The 21610-nt window shown below is 38.3% G+C and overlaps 1 protein-coding gene across 2 annotated transcripts in view; it reads left to right on the top strand.

The window, feature by feature from the left end:
• The window catches only part of LRP1 (LDL receptor protein 1), a 47213-nt gene that overhangs the window by 24513 nt on the left and 1090 nt on the right, over window positions 1–21610 (top strand). The window contains exons 9-18 of one of the 2 annotated variants that reach the window (XM_064355842.1): window positions 1584–3159; window positions 5182–6734; window positions 6788–7066; window positions 9214–9336; window positions 9387–9986; window positions 10129–10673; window positions 12390–13327; window positions 15379–17464; window positions 19210–20010; window positions 20064–20531. In XM_064355842.1, the coding sequence (XP_064211912.1) occupies window positions 1584–3159; window positions 5182–6734; window positions 6788–7066; window positions 9214–9336; window positions 9387–9986; window positions 10129–10673; window positions 12390–13327; window positions 15379–17464; window positions 19210–20010; window positions 20064–20531 (8969 nt within the window). Of the gene's footprint in view, window positions 1–1583; window positions 3160–5181; window positions 6735–6787; window positions 7067–9213; window positions 9337–9386; window positions 9990–10128; window positions 10674–12389; window positions 13328–15378; window positions 17465–19209; window positions 20011–20063; window positions 20532–21610 lie in introns of both variants that reach the window. The other variant, XM_008197095.3, reaches the window with a different exon arrangement.

Genomic DNA, 21610 nt, shown 5'->3' with positions numbered 1-21610 from the left:
TTGTCCCAACAATCAATTTTTGGGAATTGGCGATGATTCTACTTTTTTTGAATAATTCAGGTAAATTATCTACTCGATTTTTCGATGAAAAACAATTTAAATCCTTTAAAATACACAAAAAAAACAACTCATTTTTAGATCAATTGTTTTATCTTAGCAAAATATTCCACATTTTCTGATTTATTCAGTGAAAATTCATAAAAATAACGGATTTCAAACGAAATTTTTCGCAAACAAAATATTCGAATTCAAAAATTTCTGAAGTACAACAAACGAACATAAAGTATCTGTTGATTAATTGCAGTTTTTTATGTTCTTTTGGCACAATTTCTAGAATTTACCGAAAAGTAACGCATTTTTTTTTGTAATTTTCCAATTTTCAACTTCGGTTTGATGAAGTCTTCCTAATTTCTTTCGCTTTTTTTAAGTGGATGGTTTAAATTTATCAACATAAGTAAATATTGTAACACATTTCTGAAAATATGGCATTTTTTGTTTTGTTTTTATAAAATATTCTGAATTTTGCGACATTTTCAGTCAAAAAAAAAAATGCATTTTAGATGCAATTTTGGAATTTTCTACCTTATTTTAGAAAAAGGTTCCAATTCTATAAAATTTTTACCGGAAAACTCTACACATTTTCAAAACACTTGTAGACAGATTTCTAAATAAATTGTTTCAGAATAAAGTAATTTGAGCAAAAAAAAGTGAAGAGATTGTATTTAATACTTTCATCCGCAGTCTAAGATTATATTTTTCTACGGATGATCATTTTTACTGGAGGATATAAAACCTCAACAATTGTTTACTTTCTTCAATAAAGTTTTTCAAATTTCGCGAGTTTTTTGATAATGTTCCAAATCCATGAAAATAATTTTTTTGAGATCAAAATAAATTGATCGAAAAAAGTTAGGGAGGTTGGTGTTTAATACATTCATCCGCAGTCTAAGATTATGTATTTCTACGGATGATAATTTTAACTGGAGAATATAAACCCGGAACAACTCTAAACAATAAAAAAAACTTTATAAACACAAATATTATTTTTATTGCTTTGCAGATTTTTCTTTAAATTCAATTAATATCTGTATAGTTTATTACCACAAACTTTAAATCATTAAAAAAAAGTTTTTGCGAAACACTTATTGGTGATTAGAAAACGGATAATCGGAAGAGAAAAGTTTTACACGAATAATTAAACTATAAGGTGGTTAAGTGGCTCGTTGAATTATCTAATAATTATCTAATAGTTTAGTGAGTTTTTTACATAACAGCTACTGAGAATTCTGAGGCCTGAAATACGTTAGGCGCTTTCCGTTTGTTTTTTTGCAGTTATTTATTGCATTATATTAAGTGAAAACGAAGGATTGCAATTTTGAACACCTGTCTGATTTGTTAATTTTTTTGTGAGTTTTTTATTTTCTCAATTTTCTCAAGAGAATGAAGAAACTAGGTTAAAATGAGTGGAATATTAATTAGCAGTGACAGATTTTGAAAATTTTGAAATATTTTAAAAATTGGTGTTGTTTTTGCAAACTTGTCGCCTCTACAAATTCACTCCCTTCTAAACCACCCCCTTCCAGTAAACGAACGCGTGCTGCTCATCGCCCGCACGAGTGAAATCCGCGGAGTGGACATCCTCCAGCCCTACTACCACACAATCCCCACCATAAGCGCCCCCCAGGTGCTCAACCCCGTCCAACTGGAGTACCTCGCCCGTAACAACACCCTCTACTGGGCCGACTCCCAAATCAGCGAAATCAAACGCTCGGGCCTCACCACCGGCCCCATCCAAACCCTCATTGACACCGGCCTCAAAAACCCCTCAGGACTAGCAATTGACTGGTTATCGAACCTAATGTTCGTGTCATCACCTCAAGGAATAACAGTCTCGAACTTAGACGCCGAGTTCATAACCACAATCATCGATAACTTAAACGTGCTATCAGTGGCTGCACATCCGCGTCTAGGCCAACTGTTCTGGATCGCCACAACCAACGAGACCTTCATTGAGACGAGCGCAATGGACGGAAGCAAACGCACGAAAATCGTGACTGGATTACAGTCACACTCGCACAGTCTGTGTGTGGATTTGCACGCGGATAAGTTGTATTGGGTCAGCGAGTTTGAGATTTATTTCAGTAATTTGGACGGGAAGGATGTAACAAAGTTGAAGTTGCCGCATGTTTCGGTCCTTGCAGCGACAGTTTACCAGGAACATGTGTACTATGCGGACGATGACGATCATACGATTCACATTGTTGATAAAATGACGGGCGGTAATGACACGATTTTGCGCAACAATACGGGGAGTGTTTTCGCGTTACGTATTTACGACCCGATGGAACAGAAAGGTTTCCACCCTTGTGCCAACTCGCAGTGTTCCGATCTCTGTTTACCGACGTCTGCCACGACTTTCCGTTGTCGCTGTGCTACCGGTTACCACACCGACCCACAAAACCCCAACAAGTGTGTGGGAGTCGAAGAGTTTATTTTCTATTCAGTCAATTGGGAAATCCGCGGGTTGGCCCTCAATGGCAACAACCAGACGGCCGTTTTAGGGCCCATCTCGCGCATTTCCATGGCGACAGCGATTGATTTCGTGGCGGAATCCGATTTGCTGTTCTGGGCTGATAGTGACAGGGGTTCCATCACGAGTATCAAGCGCGACGGGACGCAGAGACGGCACATAATCGAGCCGACTGAGGCCATGGACAGCGTGCCAGTTGATTGGCTGACGGGGCTGGCGGTTGACTGGATTGCCGGGAATATGTACTGGTGTGATTCGAAACGTGGGGTTATTGAGGTGGCGAGGCTTGATGGGAGTAAGCAGCACGTTCTGCTGGCCAATGAGATTGGGAAGCCGACGGCGATCGCGGTGGATCCGGCCAGAGGGGTGATGGTGTGGGCTGGGGGGCCCAGGTTGGAGATTGCGACCATGGATGGGCGCAATCGCAACTTGTTGGTGAATAGTTCGGTGGCGATTTCCGATGTCACGCTTGATTCGGATCAGAGGAAGGTGTATTTTTGTGATACTAGTAGGCATACGATTGAAGTGATAGGGTATGATGGGAGTGGGCATGAGGTTTTGGTTAATGATACGCTGGAGAATCCCACGGCGTTGACCATTTTGGACGACAAGTTGTATTGGCTTGACAAGTAAGTGGTGGGGTTTGGGAAAAATGAAGCTGTTTTTTTTGCTCAATTTTTGAAATTTAGTAGGGTATTAATTTTATAGAGGAATACTTAATTTTTCAACACAAAAATTGTCGTAGAGGAAAACGGTTTATTTCGGTGAATTCTGTGGCTTAGTGTACGTATAAAGCCAGCTTTTATGCAACAATGGCTTGGTCGAGAATTTGTTTAAAAAAAATATTTCAAATTGAAAAATGGTGGATGCGCCGGGTTAATTATTAAAAACTTATAGCTTTGAAACTAATAGTCGTTGAGCAAAACGTTTTCTTTCAGTGAATTTAGCGGCTCATTTTCTGTACTATACCAACTTTTCATGAGATTTAAAATTTTGATTTTTTTTAGCTAAAATTTCTTGAGCACTGAACACTTATCTTCAAGAAAGTGAAACAAATTAATTTTTTTTTAAACTCGTCCTATCATAGTTTTTTGGACTTATATATGCCTTAACAACCCCCTAGAGTTGTTAAATGTAGAAAAAAAATTAATTGCTTCGATTTTTAGAGTTTTGATTTTTACAATTTTTGTCGCAGTTTTGGTCGATTCCGGGTACCCGGCACATTTGTCGAGCAATAGCTCCGGAACTATTAGAGATAACCCCATGAAGTGTATTATCGTTGGAAAGCTCTTTAAATAATCTATTTTTTTCAAAAAAGATTATTGTTCTCCGACTAATAGTTTTCGAGCAAATTGCAGATAAATGCAAAAATAGTTGAAATTTTAAAAAATTCATAACTAAAAAACTATTAAGAATTTGGTAATTTTCTCGATGCCAATCGATTCCCCGGATCATTTTGCATAGGTGAGGATCAAAACAGTTCCACTTTTTGGAATAGTTTAGCCGTAAATGAGAAAATAAAAAAATAAAAAAAAAAGTTAACACCCCCTCTTAAAATCGGCCAATTTTTAAAGTGTCTTAAAATCGAATAAAACCGATCCTATCTTATAGATTTCGATGTGCTCTTTACGATGGAACAAACCGTTTTCTCCTAGCTCTTTTAGTTTGGCCGTAATCGGCGATTGAAAATTGAAATTTTTTTTGCGAGATATCGCCTTGAGTCCTATGCCATTTTGTAGAGTTTTTTATTCCGGTTGTCCTCGATTTTTTCGTTTCTCGATAACTCTAATAGTTTCGCCGTAATTGGCGGTTAAAAATTGAAAAAAAGTGAAAATGACAACTTTTTTTTGCGTTTTTCTCGGAAACTGTAAGACTTAGAGCAACAAACAAAAAACCATCTGATAGCGCTTAATTTTCTCTATTTTTTCGATTAAACCCGGAGCCGCTCCGGGCAACGGTTCCGGGTACAGAGACGATCAAAGTTTTTCACTAAAAAAATTCATAAAAAAAAAACTAAAAGTTGTAGAGCATTGCGGTTTGTTCGATTGAATTCCACGGCTCATTTTACATAACATATCGATTTTTCACAAGAATTAAAAATTTAAATTTTTTTGCCTAAATTTAGGGTAGCCATTTGTCATAGTGGAAAATTTTATTCAACAAAAAAATTCATAACTCAAAATCTAAAAGTCGTAGAGCAATGCGGTTTATTCCATTGAATTCAGCGGCTCATTTTCTGTATTATACTATTTTTTCACGGAATTTAAAATTTTGATTTTTTTTTTGCTAAAATTTCCTCAGTAATAAATACACTTACCTTTAAGAATTAAGTATTATCGTTGGAAAGCTTTTTAAATAATCTATTTTTTTCAAAAAAGATTATTGTTCACCGACTAATAGTTTTCGAGCAAATTGCAGATAAAAGCAAAAATAGGTAAAATTTTAAAAAATTCATAACTAAAAAACTATTGGCAATTTGGTAATTTTCTCGATGCCAATCGATTCCCCGGATCATGGTACATTTAGTAGGTTTAAATTAGTTCCAGATTTTCGAATAGTTTTGGCGTAATTGAGAAAAAAAACAGCTCGTGATAGTAATACAAAAATAGGTCGGACTCCCGCTTTAATAAATAAATATCTCTCTATTACAGAACGTTCGAGAAGGGCAGCCTCCTCTCAGCCCCCTTATCCAACCTCTCCAACTACAAAATCCTCCTCCGCGACGTTGGCGACTTCCTCAAAGACATCCAAATCTTCTCAAAACGCAAACAAACCGGCACCAACCCATGCGCTCAAAACAACGGCGGTTGCGAACAACTCTGCCTTTACAACGGAACCCATCCCGTATGCGTCTGCTCGCACGGAAAAATCTCCTCAGACGGTAAAACATGCGAAGCTTTCAAAACCTTCGTCATGTATTCCCGTGTCGTAAGCATTGACTCAATCCAAATGCTTGACGATGAAAACCTCCAAAACGCCCCTCACCCCAGCATCAAAAACAACACCCTTTTGAAAAATGCCATCGGCTTATCGTTCAGTTACAAACACCAACGCCTCTTCTACTCCGACATACAGAAGGGCTCAATCAACGCAGTTTACTACAACGGGACTGATCACCGCATTATCGTGGAGGGCCAAGGCTCGGTCGAAGGCCTGGCCTACGAACAAGTGCACAACATGCTCTACTGGACGTGCAACAACCATGCGACCATTAACCGGGTTAACCTAACCGACCAGATGACCAACTCGAGTCAAGTCGAGCAAATCGTTCGGCTGCGTTCGCAAGACAAACCGCGCGGGATTGCTGTGGACAGTTGCGGAGCGCGCGTTTTCTGGACCAATTGGAATTCGCACCAGCCGAGCATCGAGCGCGTCTTCCTATCCGGTTATAACCGCGAGGCGATAATCAAAACCGACATTCGCATGCCCAACGCATTGACACTCGACCACAAAGCGCAAAAACTGTACTGGGGCGACGCCCGACTTGATAAAATCGAACGTTGTGAATATGACGGTTCAAATCGTGTGATTCTGGCCAAAGTCACCCCACAGCACCCGTTCGCCCTAGCTGTGTACGCCGATTACATCTACTGGACTGATTGGATGCTGCATGCCGTTCTACGGGCCGATAAACTAACCGGCCAGAACGTGGTTTGGTTGAGACGCGATGTGGCCAGGCCTATGGGTATCGTAACCATTGCCAACGACACCGAGGACTGTTTCTACAACCCTTGCAAGATTCTGAACGGGGGCTGTGAGGAGATTTGCACTTTGAACGCCTCCGCCATGGTGCAGTGCTCCTGCATGGACGGCAGGATTCTGGCAGAGGACCGGAAACGCTGCTATAGCAACACGAAGGCGTGCGATCAGTACGACAGTTTCCGGTGCTCGGACGGGGGGTGTGTTCCGTTTAAGCTAACGTGTGACGGTATAGCGCACTGTTCGGACAAATCGGACGAAGAGCCGGGCTATTGCGGGCACAGGACGTGCCTCCAAGGCTGGTTCCATTGCAACAACAAGCGCTGTGTTGAACGGAAGGATAAGTGCAACGGGGTGGACGATTGTGGCGATGCCAGCGATGAGGAGAACTGCTCGTGCAGTGAGGACGAGTATTTCCGGTGCAGTAGCGGGGAGTGCATCCAGAAGGTGTTAAGGTGTGACAATGACCCCGATTGTGACGATGCGAGTGACGAGATGGGTTGTGGTACGTTCGATTTTTTTTTTCATAATTGTGTGTTTTATTTACTATTTGTTTAGAGGTGCGCAACTGTACGTTAGATTTCCACGATGGTAATATGATTAATTGCGAAAATACAACCGCCTGTATTCACAAGGATTGGTTCTGTGATGGGGAAAATGATTGTTGGGACTGGGCTGATGAGAAGAATTGCACAGGACGTGAGAAACGGTGCGATATATTCCAGTTTCAGTGCTCCAATGGCACGTGTATTAGTCTGGAGGCGAGATGTGACGGGAAAGATGACTGTCATGATGCCAAGTCGACGCGCGGATTGAGTTCGGATGAGGAGAATTGTCGTAAGTATTAACTTTTTACGGAAATCTTTAGTTTAATGATTAAAAATTTATTTTACATTTTATTCTCATAAGTCTTGTTGGTTAATTAAAGTTCAAGTATGTGCTTACCTACATAAACCTTATTGAAAAAAAAAATCAGTAGACGGGCCGCTATTATTTATATGTAACGTTTTGAAAATCTAGTTTGTGTTAGTTCGATAGTTCGTGCTAATATAAAGGATTTTTCGAATCTTATGAATTCTTGAATTTGTAGTTAAAAAAATACGTTCATTAAATCTTGTTCCTTAAATAATGTGAAATAAGTGGATTGCGTTTAAAAATGGCAGATTTGTTTTTGTTACGTTGGTGATTTTAGTGTCAAAAATTGCCAGAACCAATCAAAATCAGTTGTAGTTAAGTATTAGGTCTTTAATAATTATTACCATAGAGAAAAATAAAATATAATGGTCCTACCTTTCTGTCGTTGTGCGACTACCTTCATCTTCATAAACGGACCTACTGTAATTAAAAGAAACAACAAAATCAGTACAAGTTTTCATTATATGGGCTGGAGTTCAATATAATTAAAAAAAAATAAAATAAAATAAAAATAGATTTTCAACTAACCCTTTAATCCGGATCCTTATAAACGATTGTTTTCTTTTCTCCTCGAAAGCACACACTAACCACTGAACTTTTAATTAAAAACGCTGTACTTTATTAGTGTTTATTAGGCACTGGCACTGTTTTGAACAACTTGATGAGCAAAATTCCGAATTTTATTTTAAATGTTTAATAAATTAACGACGCGTCCGATCGTGTCAACAGCGAGTCACAAACTGAACAAAATTAAACATTAATAGTCATGTAAGAATATGCATAAATCATTAACAAAAAATGTTATCTGTTGACGCAATTTCGGGCAAAGGGGCGACCGTGCGAACAAAGGCAAATAATTAAAATGAGGATTTTTGATTCAAGAAAATAATTATGAATTCTTCGGCAACGTTTCTCTCTTTCAGGCCTGAAGAAGGGATAATAAATAATTTTATTGTTTTTTTCAAATCGCCAACTCTCATTTTAATTTTAATGTCAAAGAAATAAAAAAATGAGAAAATGAAATGAATAAAATAAAAGTCTATTGACAGAAAACGAAATTAAAATTTAATTCAGGATTAAACTAATTCGACTTTAAATTGTTATTCAAAATGCATTGAGAAATGTTAAATGTCTCGAATTAAAATTTAATTGCACCTATAAATTCCTATAAAAACGCGTTTAGAGTTAGACGTACTCGTAATTATTTGATAGTATTGTTAGTACGTGATTAAGGTTCTGTTAAAAATACAGGGTGTATAACAAAATTAATAAAATGACAATGTATTTTTTGTGTTTATGGGCTATATTTGTAAACACGCTGCGCTGTATAAGTTTATATTATAAAAAAAATTGTATCTTAATTGAATATTACTATTCTTTTTTGGACAGTATAACTTTCTTTTAGAAATTTCAATTTTTTTTATTATTGTTTACTCTACTGGGAAAACTCTTGCTTTTCACACCTATTGCAAATTATAATTTGACATGAAAGAAAATGATTCGTTTTGTTATTTATATCCCAAAAAATAAGGGTTTTAGGGAGAAAATTAGTAAATAATCCATTATATTAAGTACCATAGCTTTGCAAAAATTATTTAAAATAGCAAGCCCCACGCAAACCTTCGTGGTTTTGTGTATATCTTCAAGCTTTAACTCAACAGAAAAAAAAACTATATATTCTGAAGAATTTTTTGTGGAACTTGGAACAATCAGAAAGTTTGAACACTTGAAGAACAGTTGAATATCTAATTATTTTAGGCTTGTAGAGTGTAGACGGTTTAATGTACTAGATAATTGGTTATTTCCAAACCCTTCTGAGGACTGGCTATAGCCTTTAAAGGAGTAACAGTTTAAGTTAAATTGAAAAAAGTGGGGGAAGTGTCTGAACTGACATGTTTGCGTTTTAATTTTTTGACCACTTTTAATAACATTTGTGGAACTTTGAACAGTTTGCCCAGTTATATTTTTTAGGCTTGTAGAGTGTAGACAATTTACGGTAGTTAGTTTTAGTTAATTTAAAAAAAATGTGGAGGAAGTAGCACTTTGTAAGTCTTGTTATTTCTTTGTAGGAGTTATGGAAGGCCACTGCCAAAACGACCAATTCATGTGTGGCGACTCGCGTTGCATTCCACTATCGTGGCATTGCAACGGAAACCCCGACTGTCTTGACAATAGCGACGAATACGACTGCCGTAAGTACTCCCCCGAGTTTGTGTATTTTCCTTACGAAAAAAATCCTCAGATCACCAATGTCGCAGCGACCAGTTCAAATGCGACAACAGCGAGTGTATCCCCCTGAGTTGGCAATGTGACGGCCATCCTGACTGCATGGACCAGTCCGACGAAAGCAAACATTGCGAACTTCGCGAATGCGAAAATGGTGATTTTCGTTGCAACAGCACAGGTCGTTGTATCTCTCGTTTGTGGCTGTGTGACGGCGAGGCTGATTGTCTGGACGGCGCCGATGAGCACAAGGACCAAGGATGTGGTGTTTGCACTTCGGAGCACTTCCAGTGCGTTAACGGTGTTTGCATTAACAAAATGTATTATTGCGACGGTGATAAGGACTGTAATGATGGGAGCGATGAACCGCCAGAGTGCCACAAGACTTGCACTTCGGACGAGTTCGCGTGCAATAATGGGAAATGCATCATGGATCTGCTGAAGTGTGATGGGAATGACGACTGTGGTGATGGTAGCGATGAAGGGAAGGATTGCCACAATGAAGGCGATTATTGCAAGGGCAAAGGGTGGTTCCATTGCGGGAATGGTGTTTGCATCAATGATACGTTGTTGTGCAACGGCGAGAACAACTGTGGGGATTTCAGCGACGAAACGAAATGTCGTAAGTGAAGAAAAATTACTGTTTTATCAAAATGCACTGTTTTTTTATGATTTATAATGATTTCGAGCACAAAAATAAATAAATTAGTAATTAAAATACTTTTTCCTTACTAACACTGCAATTAATTTATGAATTCCAGGCATCAACGAATGCACGGCACAGCCGCCGCCCTGCTCGCAAAAATGTGTGGACAAACCGATCGGTTACGAATGTCAGTGTCACACCGGTTACCAGACCAGCGCAAAAGACAAGCACTTGTGCGAAGACATCAACGAATGTCTTGCGAGACCTTGCAGTCAACTGTGTCGCAACACCAGAGGCTCATTCCATTGCAGTTGTGCCCCCGGTTATATACTACACCCAGACGGTCGAACCTGCGGTTCAAATTCAATTGTTCCGGTTACACTTATCTTAGCTAACCGTTACTACATTCGTGAAATTGATATGACGGGTCAGTCGACTCTCTTGGCACATAATCTCACAAATGCCGTGGCATTGGATTATGACTGGAGCTCCAAGTGCATTTATTGGTCGGATGTGACACAATTAGGGAGTTCCATTAAGAGATTGTGCAATTATAAGAACAGTTCAAGCGAGATTGAGGTTTTGCATTCACCGACTTTGCAAAATCCGGATGGTTTGGCCGTGGATTGGGTTGGACGAAACCTCTACTGGTGCGATAAGGTTTGTGTTTGATTTTTTTTTATTTTTGCAAGATTTTTATTATCACTGGAAAACTCTTTCAATTATCTATTTTTTTCAAAAAAGATTATTGTCCTCCGACTAATAGTTTTCCCAAAAATTGCAAATAAAAACAAAAACAGGTAGGTTGCTCCTATTATTTTGCTAAAATTTCCTGAGTAACAACACACTTACCTTTAAAAAATTAAAAAAATATATTTTTTTTAACTCGTTCTAGCATAGTTTTATGGACTTCTGTATGCCTTTACAACCCTCTCGAGTGAATTAATTGGTTTTATTTTTAGAGTTTTGATTTTTAAAATTTTTGACGCGCTTTTGCTCGATTCCGGGTACCCAGATCATTTATCAACCAATAACTACGGAACTATTAGAGATAACCCTATGAAGTGTATTATCGTTGGAAAGCTCTTTTAATAATCTATTTTTTTCAAAAAAGATCATTTTTCTCCGACTAATAGTTTTCGAGAAAATTGCAAATAAAAGCAAAAATTGGTCAAATTTTAAAAAATTCATAACTCAAAAACTAAAAGTCGTAAAGCAATGCGGTTTACTCCATTGACTTCAGCGGCTCATTCTACGTATAAAGCCAGCTTTTATGCAGCCATAGCTTGGTCGAGAATTTGTTTTAAAAAAAATATATTAAATTGAAAAATGGTGGATGCGCCGGGTTAATTATTAAAAAATTCATAACTCAAAAACTAAAAGTCGTAGAGCAATGCAGTTTGTTCCATTGAATTCAGCGGCTCATTTTCTGTATTATATCAACTTTCAACAAGATCTGACATTTTAAAATTCTTTGCAAAAAATTAACATAGTCATTTATCATAGTGCAAAATTGTATTCAACAAAAAAATTCATAACTCAAAAACTAAAAGTCGTAGAGCAATGCGGTTTGTTCCATTGAATTCAGCGGCTCATTCTACGTATAAAGCCAGCTTTTACGCAACAATAGCTTGGTCGAGAATTTGTTTTTAAAAAAATATATCAAATTGAAAAATGGTGGATGCGCCGGGTTAATTATTAAAAAATTCATAACTCAAAAACTAAAAGTCGTAGAGCAATGCAGTTTGTTCCATTGAATTCAGCGGCTCATTTTCTGTATTATATCAACTTTCAACAAGATCTGACATTTTAAAATTTTTTGCTAAAAATTAAGATAGGCAATTTCTATAGTGGAAAATTTTATTCAACAAATAAATTCGTAACTTAAAAACTAAAAGTCGTAGAGCAAAATGCGGTTTGTTCCATTGAATTCAGCGGTTCATTTTCTGTATTATACCATTTTTTCACGGGATTTAAAATTTTGATTTTTTTTGTTAAAATTTCCTGATACACCTTCAAGAAAGTGAAAAAATAATTTTTTTTTAATTCGTTCTGTCATAGTTTTTTAGACTTATATATGCCTTAACAACCCCCTAGAGTTGTTAAAAGTAGAAAAAAAAATAATTGCTATGATTTTTAGAGTTTTGATTTTTCGAATTTTTGTCGCGATTTTGATCGATTCCCGTAACATTATCAAGCACTGACACCGGAACTATTAGAGATAACCCCATATCGTTGGAAAGCTCTTTTAATAATCTATCTTTTTTAAAAAAGATTATTATTCTCTGATTAATACTTTTCGAGAAAATTTCAATTAAAAGCTAATTTAGGAAAAAATTAAAAAATTCATAACTAAAAAACTATTGTGATTGCCAGGGCTTGGACACGTTGGAAGTCTCGTCTTTGGACGGCCGTTTCCGGCGCGTGCTCATCTCCAAAGGCTTGGAGGAGCCCCGAGCTGTGGCATTGGACCCTCTCCGTGGTTACCTCTATTGGACCGACTGGGGCACCCATGCCCACATCGGCAAAGCCGGAATGGACGGTTCCAACCAACAAATCATCGTAAATTCAAGCCTGGGTTGGCCCAACGCTCTCACCATCTCCTACGAAACCAAAGAACTGTTCTGGGCCGATGCCCGTGAAGATTATATCGCAGTTTCGGACCTCGATGGTCACAACATCCACCGAATTATGAGCCGAGAGAAAAACCACTACCTGCAACTCCACCACGTCTTCGCCATCGACATCTGGGAAGACTACATTTACTGGACGGACTGGGAGACGAAATCGGTCGAACGCTGTCACAAATACACCGGAAATAACTGCACCAAAATCATGACGACGGTGCATCGTCCCATGGACATCAGAGTTGTGCATCCGTTAAAACAACCCAAGATTAAAAATCCCTGCGAGAAGGCTAATTGCTCCGCTTTGTGTCTGTTAACACCGCAGGAGCCGTTCTACAAGTGCGTGTGTCCGGAGAATTACGTTTTGAAAGAGGATGGGAAAAGCTGTGAGGCGAATTGCACGTCAGCGCATTTCGAGTGCAAGAAGAGCTACAAATGTATTCCGTTTTGGTGGAAATGTGATACGCAGGATGACTGTGGAGATGGGAGTGATGAGCCGAGTGATTGTCGGCCGTTCAAGTGCATGCCAGGGCAGTACCAGTGCGATAATGGGCACTGCACACATCCTTCGGACTTGTGCAATGGGAACGACGATTGCGGGGATCAGTCCGATGAGAAGGACTGCGAGCATTACACGTGTCTGAACACGCAGTTTAGGTGCCCAGGAAACGGCACGATTGCCCCCAGGTAAAAAAATTATAAAAATCATTTGAAATTACGTGGCATGTTGTGCAGATTATTTTACGTTCTACTAACGTATTAAAAAAAATTATATCCCTAAAACTAATTCGAAAATTTGCATGTTCTTTTTCTTTTAATAAAAGATATTCATTGTCATTATTTACTAAAGTAATAATTTAGAAAACTTTATCTCCAGAAGTTCTCTCTTTTCCACCTGCAGTCGGTTTCGACTGAAGTGGACCGAAGAAAAGTTAACTGTCATAAATAAAAAATTACGAAATAATTCTCATATTTACTTTATTGCTGATATTTTAACGAAATTATTACATCAGGAGGTATCTTCTTAGGATAGCAAATAAAATTAAAATAATTGTCCAAAACAGTATAAGCTAATGTCGATTTTATCATCTTATGTGAAATGTGAAATATTTGTTTTTAATGACCAAATTTAATTATCATGACGAAAGAATGAATCTGTAATTGTAATAATACAAAAACAGTCAGTTATACAATTGCTTTTTTGCTTATTGCCAGAATATTATAAACTTGCATTCTATGAAATTATGACTTTAAAAAAGTTCTGACCGAAAATTTGATGATTTCAGAAAAAAAAATATTTTGTATAGTACTTAATAATAATAAAAGTAAGATAACTTGGTAAAAATTAGTCCACTTGGCTGCGATAACGAGGAAGATTCTGTGATGTTACACAAAAAAATAACATAAAGTTAACACAAAAAAAACAGTTACATTTAAAAGCCATGTTACTCAAAAGGCGATCAGGACTTAAGATAAGAAAATGGCACTCTTTTGCATAAAAAGCCCACAGGACATTTTTTATGTATTGATCAATATCTAAGTTACTTTTAACATTACAAAAAATGATTAAGTATCCAAAGACAAGTAAAAACTCCTTCACTCGACTCATAAAACGATTTTTAAATCCTTAAAAATTTTTCCTTTACTGTCTTTTCACAGCTACGAAATTACATGACATATTAGTTATTAATTATTAGTTTAATTCTAAATTAAATTTAGTCGAATCAGAAGCTCAGTTTTTATCAAAAAAGGCAAAAAAATGGTAATAAAATTCACGTAATTTAATGCGTTTTTGACAAATAAGTTGTCGGACCATATAATTTGGTCGTTTCCTCACTTTCTTAAGTATCTAAACAAGTTTTTTTAATTTCTGTTTTTTTGTGAAATTTTGCTAATTCTGACCGAAAAATCATTAAATTAGTCTTTTATTATTTTTTACTAATTATTTCACAATATTTCGTCGACAATGAGGCGAAAAATTACGTAATTAAACTGTGAATAGTGTTGTTTTTGCACATTTTGAACGTAAAATATATTGTTTTTTGTAATTAATATAATTTAATTTAATTCTGGTTCTACTGTGGCACGAATGGCTTTAGAGCACGACGAAGGAGTGCCACAATTAAGTCTTATAAAACGAGTGTAATATACTATTTTTTCTACTTGCTATTTTTGTTGTAATGGAACTCCTAAAAATTTACTAAAAGGAGTTGCATAAGAGTTCTTTTTATGAAACTACAAAGAACAATTTGTGAAACCAAAGTAGAAAAACATCGTTTTTATTTCATCGAAGAATATCTTAACAGTTAACGTTTTGTAAACATCTTTTTTTACTACTGTTTATTTATTTGAACGTTGTAACTTTTTCTTTTTTTTTTTGTCTTTATGCAAGCTTGATGTAGTAAGATGTACTGTACTCATACTTGGGTGATTAACTGATTGATCTAATATGAATAATTTTTTTACTTGTTGAAGAAAAAGCATCTAGTCTTAATAAAATTATTACTTTTAACTACCTCTAACGTTACTTATAACACATTTTATTTTTTTATTCGGTGAAAAAATGAGTGAGCATGAAAACTGGACGTAAGTTTTATGTAACAGTGTATAATTTTATTAAAATTTCCCGTCTAAATACTAGTACAAAGATCAGAAAACTACTACTACGTTAGAATCTGTCATAAAATATTATGTGTGTTAAAAAAATAAATCTATGTTGCTTAATGGTTTAATTCCAGATGCATCCCCTCGAAATTCCGCTGCAACAAACACCCCGACTGCCCCCTCGGCGAGGACGAGTCCTCCTGTCCCCCAGCCACGTGCCCCCCCAACCAATTCAAATGCGCCAACGACAAGTGCATCCCGGCCGTCTGGGTCTGCGACACGGACAACGACTGCGGCGACAACTCCGACGAGCAACAGGACTGCCAATCGCGCACCTGCTCGCCCCAGCACTACCGCTGCAGCTCGGGCCGCTGCATCCCCATGTCGTGGCGCTGCGACGGCGACCCCGACTGCGCCAACAACGAGGACGAGCCGCCGTCGTGCAGCCAGCCCGAGTTCCACACGTGCGAGCCCACCTACTTCAAGTGCAAGAACAACAAGTGCATCCCGGGCCGCTGGCGCTGCGACTACGACAACGACTGCGGCGACAGCTCCGACGAGGTCGACTGCGTGCCGCGGAACTGCTCCGAGTCGGAGTTCCGCTGCGGGGACGGCCGCTGCATCCGCGGCGCGCAGAAATGCGACGGGGAGTTCCAGTGCGAGGATCGCTCGGACGAGGCCAACTGTCACACGCATTGCAAGAAGAACGAGTTCCAGTGTGCGAACCCCCAGGTTTGCATCTACTTGGAGTGGAAGTGTGACGGCGAAGCCGACTGTTCGGACGGCTCAGATGAGGCCAATTGTAGCGATACTTGCCCGGATAACGGGTTCAAGTGCCACAATGGACTGTGTATTAACGAGGATTGGAGATGTGACGGCCAGAAGGATTGTGAGGACGGTTCCGACGAGATGTTTTGTTCGCTAGTTGGTTGTTTACCGGGACGTTTCCGGTGCAAGAACCACACTTGTGTCCCGGTTAGTTTCCTGTGTGACGGACACGACCAGTGTGAGGATGGGAGCGACGAAGACCCGCACATCTGTCACAGGTTTAATATCTGCCCCCCGGATCAATTCACTTGTAAGAACGGTCACTGCATCAAAAACTCACTACGTTGTGACGGTCGGAACGACTGTAGTGACAATAGTGACGAAGAAAATTGCAACAATTCCACCTGTAAGTGGAACACTTGTTCCCAAATCTGTATTGAGGCGAAACATAACGTCCCGGTTTGTAAGTGTCTGCCGGGTTACACGCACTTAAAAGGCGGCGTTTGTATCGCGGAAGGTGACTGGGCGAATCTAGTGCTCGTGTCGGAAGCCGAGTTGCGATTAATGTCGCCGTATAAACCAGGCGACAGCAATAAATTACGTAGTAAAACCCTGGCCACAGCCCCCGGTTATAAAGTCGATGCTGTTGATATTCTCTACGGGAGGACGGAATCGGTGGCGTTCTGGACCGACCACCAGAACAAGCGCATCCAGAGCGTGGTTTTGCGCTTGAATGAGAGCCGAGCTCGGCGCGATTCCGACGTGCGGACGGTCACGAGTGGTTTGCACGACCCCAGAGGGATCAGTGTTGACTGGGTGGCGAGACGGTTGTACGTCACGGATGGGGTCAGGATTTTGGCTTCGACCATCGATGGGTTGTACGTTTACACGGTCCTGAGAGGTGAGATGAAGCAACCCAGGGATATTGTGGTCGTGCCCCAGGACGGTGTGTTGTTTTGGTCGGACTGGGGACCGCCGGCGCGGATCGAAACCGCGCACATGGACGGGAATAAGAGGAGGGTTTTGGTGAATAGTGCCATTCTGTACCCGACGGGTTTGGCCGTGGATTATACCACGAGGAGGTTGTATTGGGCCGATCCGAAGACCATGACTGTGGAGACGGTGAAGTTTGACGGGTCGGATAGGCATGTCGTGAGGCATTTTGGCAAGGAGATGAAGCCGTACAAGATTGAGGTTTTTGAAAATTATCTCTTTGTTACGACGTATCAGAAGCACGATGTGTTACGGTTGAATAAGTTTGGCAATGGGAATGTCACGCATTTGTCGCAAGGGTTGACTCGAATTGCGGATATTCTTATACTTCACGAGCAGAAACAGGATCAGAGTGTTAATAATACGTGCGTTGATTTTTGTCATCATACGGAATTCTGTTTGTTGAGTCCGAATACGGCTACGTGTACGTGCGCCGATGGATACGTCAAAGATAATCTGGTGAGTTGAGAATTTTTTTCGATGTCGCGTAATATGCGTATTTATACTGTAGTTAGTGCTGAACATTGTCGTAAATAATGAATATTAGACTAATAGACAAGGCCAAAGAGTTAAAACAGAAAAAAAATTTGCAACTAAATGTTCGGTCAAAAAATTGTTTCGCTTTTATTTACCTTATTATTAAGTCTCCTCATCGAAAAATGTACATACATTGAGTTTTTTTATACAAATAGTTTATTTTACTTGCTTTGAGTTATTTTTTAAAATAAAAATAATTAAAAAAAAAGATAGAAGTTATTAAAATTCGGATTTGAAACTTCACTTCCGGTTATCAAATTTCAAACATCGATTCTAATTTCAGAATTAACTATTTTAATTTTGTTTGTTATTTTTTTTGTTTTTTGTTATATATTTATAATTATTATATTTTTGTTATATTTTTTTTTGTTTGATATATTATTGAGAGTATGAGACACAGAGCTTTTGGAAACTGTTATTTAAATAAAGATCGTAGTTCGTCAATTTTTTACAAGTCAATACTTCACAAAAAAGTCTCATACAAAAAAATCATTATGTATTTACAATTATGCTTTCCAGAAGAACAATTTTTCAGAATATGACCAAATTTTAGGTTGTCAATTTTTTTTCGTATTCCGCTTCACGTAAAATGCCCCTATTTCCAGTTGTACCATTTTTTTATGTATAAAATATTTTGAAGAAACCTTATTTCCTCATGTTTATTCGATACTACGCTAAGTTTTTTGGTAAAAAATCTTAGTGAGAGTCCAAAAAATGATTTTTAAGGAAAATGTCCATATAGCATGTTGCATATTTAAGAGCTTTATGGGGAATAAAATTCTAATTTTATTGTTGTTCTCAGTTTTTTTATCTTTTCATCAGCACAAATAGATTTTTATGTATATGCTGATACGATTAAAATAAAGGCGTAATGCAAAAAAGAAGTTAAATTTTGGAAAATTAGAAAAATCCGAGGATAAAGTTTAAAAAAATTAAGTTATTATTTTTTATTATTTAATATTTAAATAAAAACTTGAAGAAGGATTTTGTTTAATGAATTATTTTGTATTTCTTGCTAAATTTTTTGCATGTCGGCTTCTTTTTCAACGAATGACTTTTTTAAAATCTTCCAGAGAGACGTCGAATTTCACGCGATATCTTAATAGCAAGCTCGTCTTTGTTGTGTTTCTTCGTTAAAAAGTAATTAAAGTTCTTTAAACAATTCTCGATCTTCTTATCACACTCAATTCTCCAGTTTTGGCATAATACTGTGGTCTTGAATATTCGAAATTTTTTCGTAGCAGCTTAAACTATTTTACTATTTATTTAGTGTTTCTTTATGTTTGAAAATAAGCAATTTTTCTTCTATAAAAAACATATATTTGCCAATAACAATCATTTCTTTTAAAATTTTGAACATTTTGTTTTAAAATATAGGTTGTGTTTTTTCTAGCAGAAATATTATTTTCAGTAATTAGAAATACGTTATTAAGATCATACTAACTACAGCAATGATTTTTGTTAGTTTAGTACTGTTTTTTTTTCTATCGTAGTCGACAGTTGCCGATATAATAAAAAATATTCTGCCACGCGTTCGAAAGAAAAAACTAGTATTAGAAACACTTTATGACACTCGCCACTACGTGGTTCGTGTCACAAAGCACATAACTTTTGTCTTTTCAAATAAAAAAAATAAAAAAATACTAATATTTTATTATTTTTGGCAGACGTGTAAAGCCGTCGCCAGCCGCACCCCCAACTGCCCCCTGAACTGCAACAGCGGCACCTGTAAAATCGTCCAAGGCCAAAACCCCAAATGTTTCTGTCCGGCCCAATACACCGGCCCCCGTTGCGAGCACTTCCGTTGCTCCCAATACTGTAAAAACAAAGGCATGTGTTACGTCGACTTAGCCGCCCCCCAATCACCCGATTCCCTGCCCCCACTGCGCTGTAACTGCGCCCCCCAATGGACCGGCGAACGCTGCGAAACCCCCGTCAATCTCTGCGACGGCCGTTGCTACAACGGTGGCACTTGTTTCACCCCCAAACCCGAAATGCCCGTCTGTAACTGTCCCTCGGGATTCACCGGCTCCCGGTGCCAGAATTGCGCACAACTCGTCTGCCAAAACGGCGGCGTTTGTGTCAAAGATACGTGCAAATGTCCGGTGGGTTACAGTGGACGCCATTGCGAAATCTCATTCTGTGGGAAAAACGGAAAACCGATAACGACCTCATCGGGGTTGAAATGTAGTTGTCTGCCTGGCTTTGGCGGCGAGAAATGCGAACAGGATCGGTGCTACCAACATTGCCAGAACGGCGGCACTTGCCGAATGGGGACGAAGCAACCCGAGTGCGATTGCCCGGCGTTTTTCGGGGGGAGGCGTTGCGAGATTGACTTGTGCACAGGCGGGGAACCCCCGAAAGGGTGTGCCAAGAGATGCGTCTGTGGGAATGGCGGCAGTTGTGTTATTATGAACGGACGGCCGGTGTGCAAGTGCCAGAGGCCCTGGGGTGGGCTCAAGTGTGAGGTATTTTTTCACGTAGTTTTGGAGTTAAGTGGTTGATAATACACTGGTTGCAGATTTACGTTGGCAACGCTGATACGTGTGCCGGGCTGTGCCAGAACGGGGGAGTTTGCCAGATTTTGTCGCCGCATGTGGACCCCATTTGCCAGTGTCCGCAGTCGTGGACGGGGCCCCGGTGCACACAGTTGGCCGTCTGTGCCAATTACTGCCAAAATGGGGGCACGTGTGACGTCAGCGATGGGCTGCCGTACTGTCGATGTCCTGCTGATTTTGACGGTGTTAAGTGCGAGTTGTTGGCCAAGTTGGACGAAGCTGTGGCACATAAGGATGTAGGGCGAGGAGTTGTAGTCCCGGTTATTGCCGCAATTGTCGTTATTATTGTGATTTTGGTTGTTTTCCTCGCATTTGATTACTTCTACAGGAAGAGACAGTCGTTCTCGCATGAGAGGTTACAAGAGAACGATTTCAACAATCCGATGTATCAGGATAGGGACGCTGAACCGTTCACTTTGGACGCTGATAAGGTTTGTTACTTGCTTAATTTGTGTGTTTTTTTTAATTAATTTATCAGTTAAAAGTTGACATTTTCATAATTATTTACCTTTTTTGGATATTTTCGGGCGTTTTTCGTAAAATGAAAACTCAATGTGAGAGATTTTGCTAAATTAGGCAGAAAAATCACTTAATTTCCGTCAAAAGTTGGATTATTTAATCATTTTCTAAGCTTATTGGTATGACTTAGGCCAAAACACCCGTTATTTTTAAGCTGAAAAATTATTAAAACCCTCAAGAATTCACGAAACTTGATTAAAAAATCATTAAATTACGTCGAAAATTACATTCTTTGGTATTTTTTGGCGTTTTACAGTGGAATTTCGATAGTATTCGGGTATTTAAAGAGGAAAAAAATTAAGATTTGAGTGCAAATAGCAAATTAATAGCTTGTCTCCGTTTTTTATAGAATCATTATTTCCCGCTTGGGCATTTATGGAATACGATATAAGAAATTTACAGACAGGACTTTGATATATTTTATTATGAAAGCGGCAATTAAGAGAATTTGTTTTAGTAAGCAGTCTAATAGGAAAAATATATTGTATTTTTCAACAAAAATAAAGTGATTTAACATTTCATCCTACTCTCAAAAATATTGTTGTGTTATTTCTTACGTAAATGTTACACTGAAACGTTGTTTTCTGCAATAAAATACATAAAAAAAATTGGCCCTAGAGCGAATGCTCTTGTTAGGAATGAATCAAATAATTATTAATGGTAAGTGAAAAAGTTCGACTAATTTGAAAGAAACATTGTGGTCCAAGACTCGAGAATATCAAGAAATTCAAGTCCAACTATTCGCCTTATCGAATTATAAATACTTATTATGATTTCGTAGTTTTCATCTCGGAATTTTTTTGAAAAAATCTTTTGAAAAATGACTAAATTAAAGGTTTCACATTGAAAGGTGATCTCACTTAACGAAAGATCAGTATATTGAGTTAAAAATACTAATTTTGGCGTATTTTAACAATTTTTTTTAACTAGAAACGTTGGGCGAAATTTTTTAAAAATTAGACAAATTAGTTCGTTTTTCCTGAGTTAAAAC

This window comes from Tribolium castaneum, chromosome 3 (assembly GCF_031307605.1).
Source record: "Tribolium castaneum strain GA2 chromosome 3, icTriCast1.1, whole genome shotgun sequence".
In the NCBI taxonomy this organism is placed as follows: Eukaryota; Metazoa; Arthropoda; class Insecta; order Coleoptera; family Tenebrionidae; genus Tribolium; species Tribolium castaneum.
This window is presented reverse-complemented; position numbering and strand designations above follow the sequence as displayed.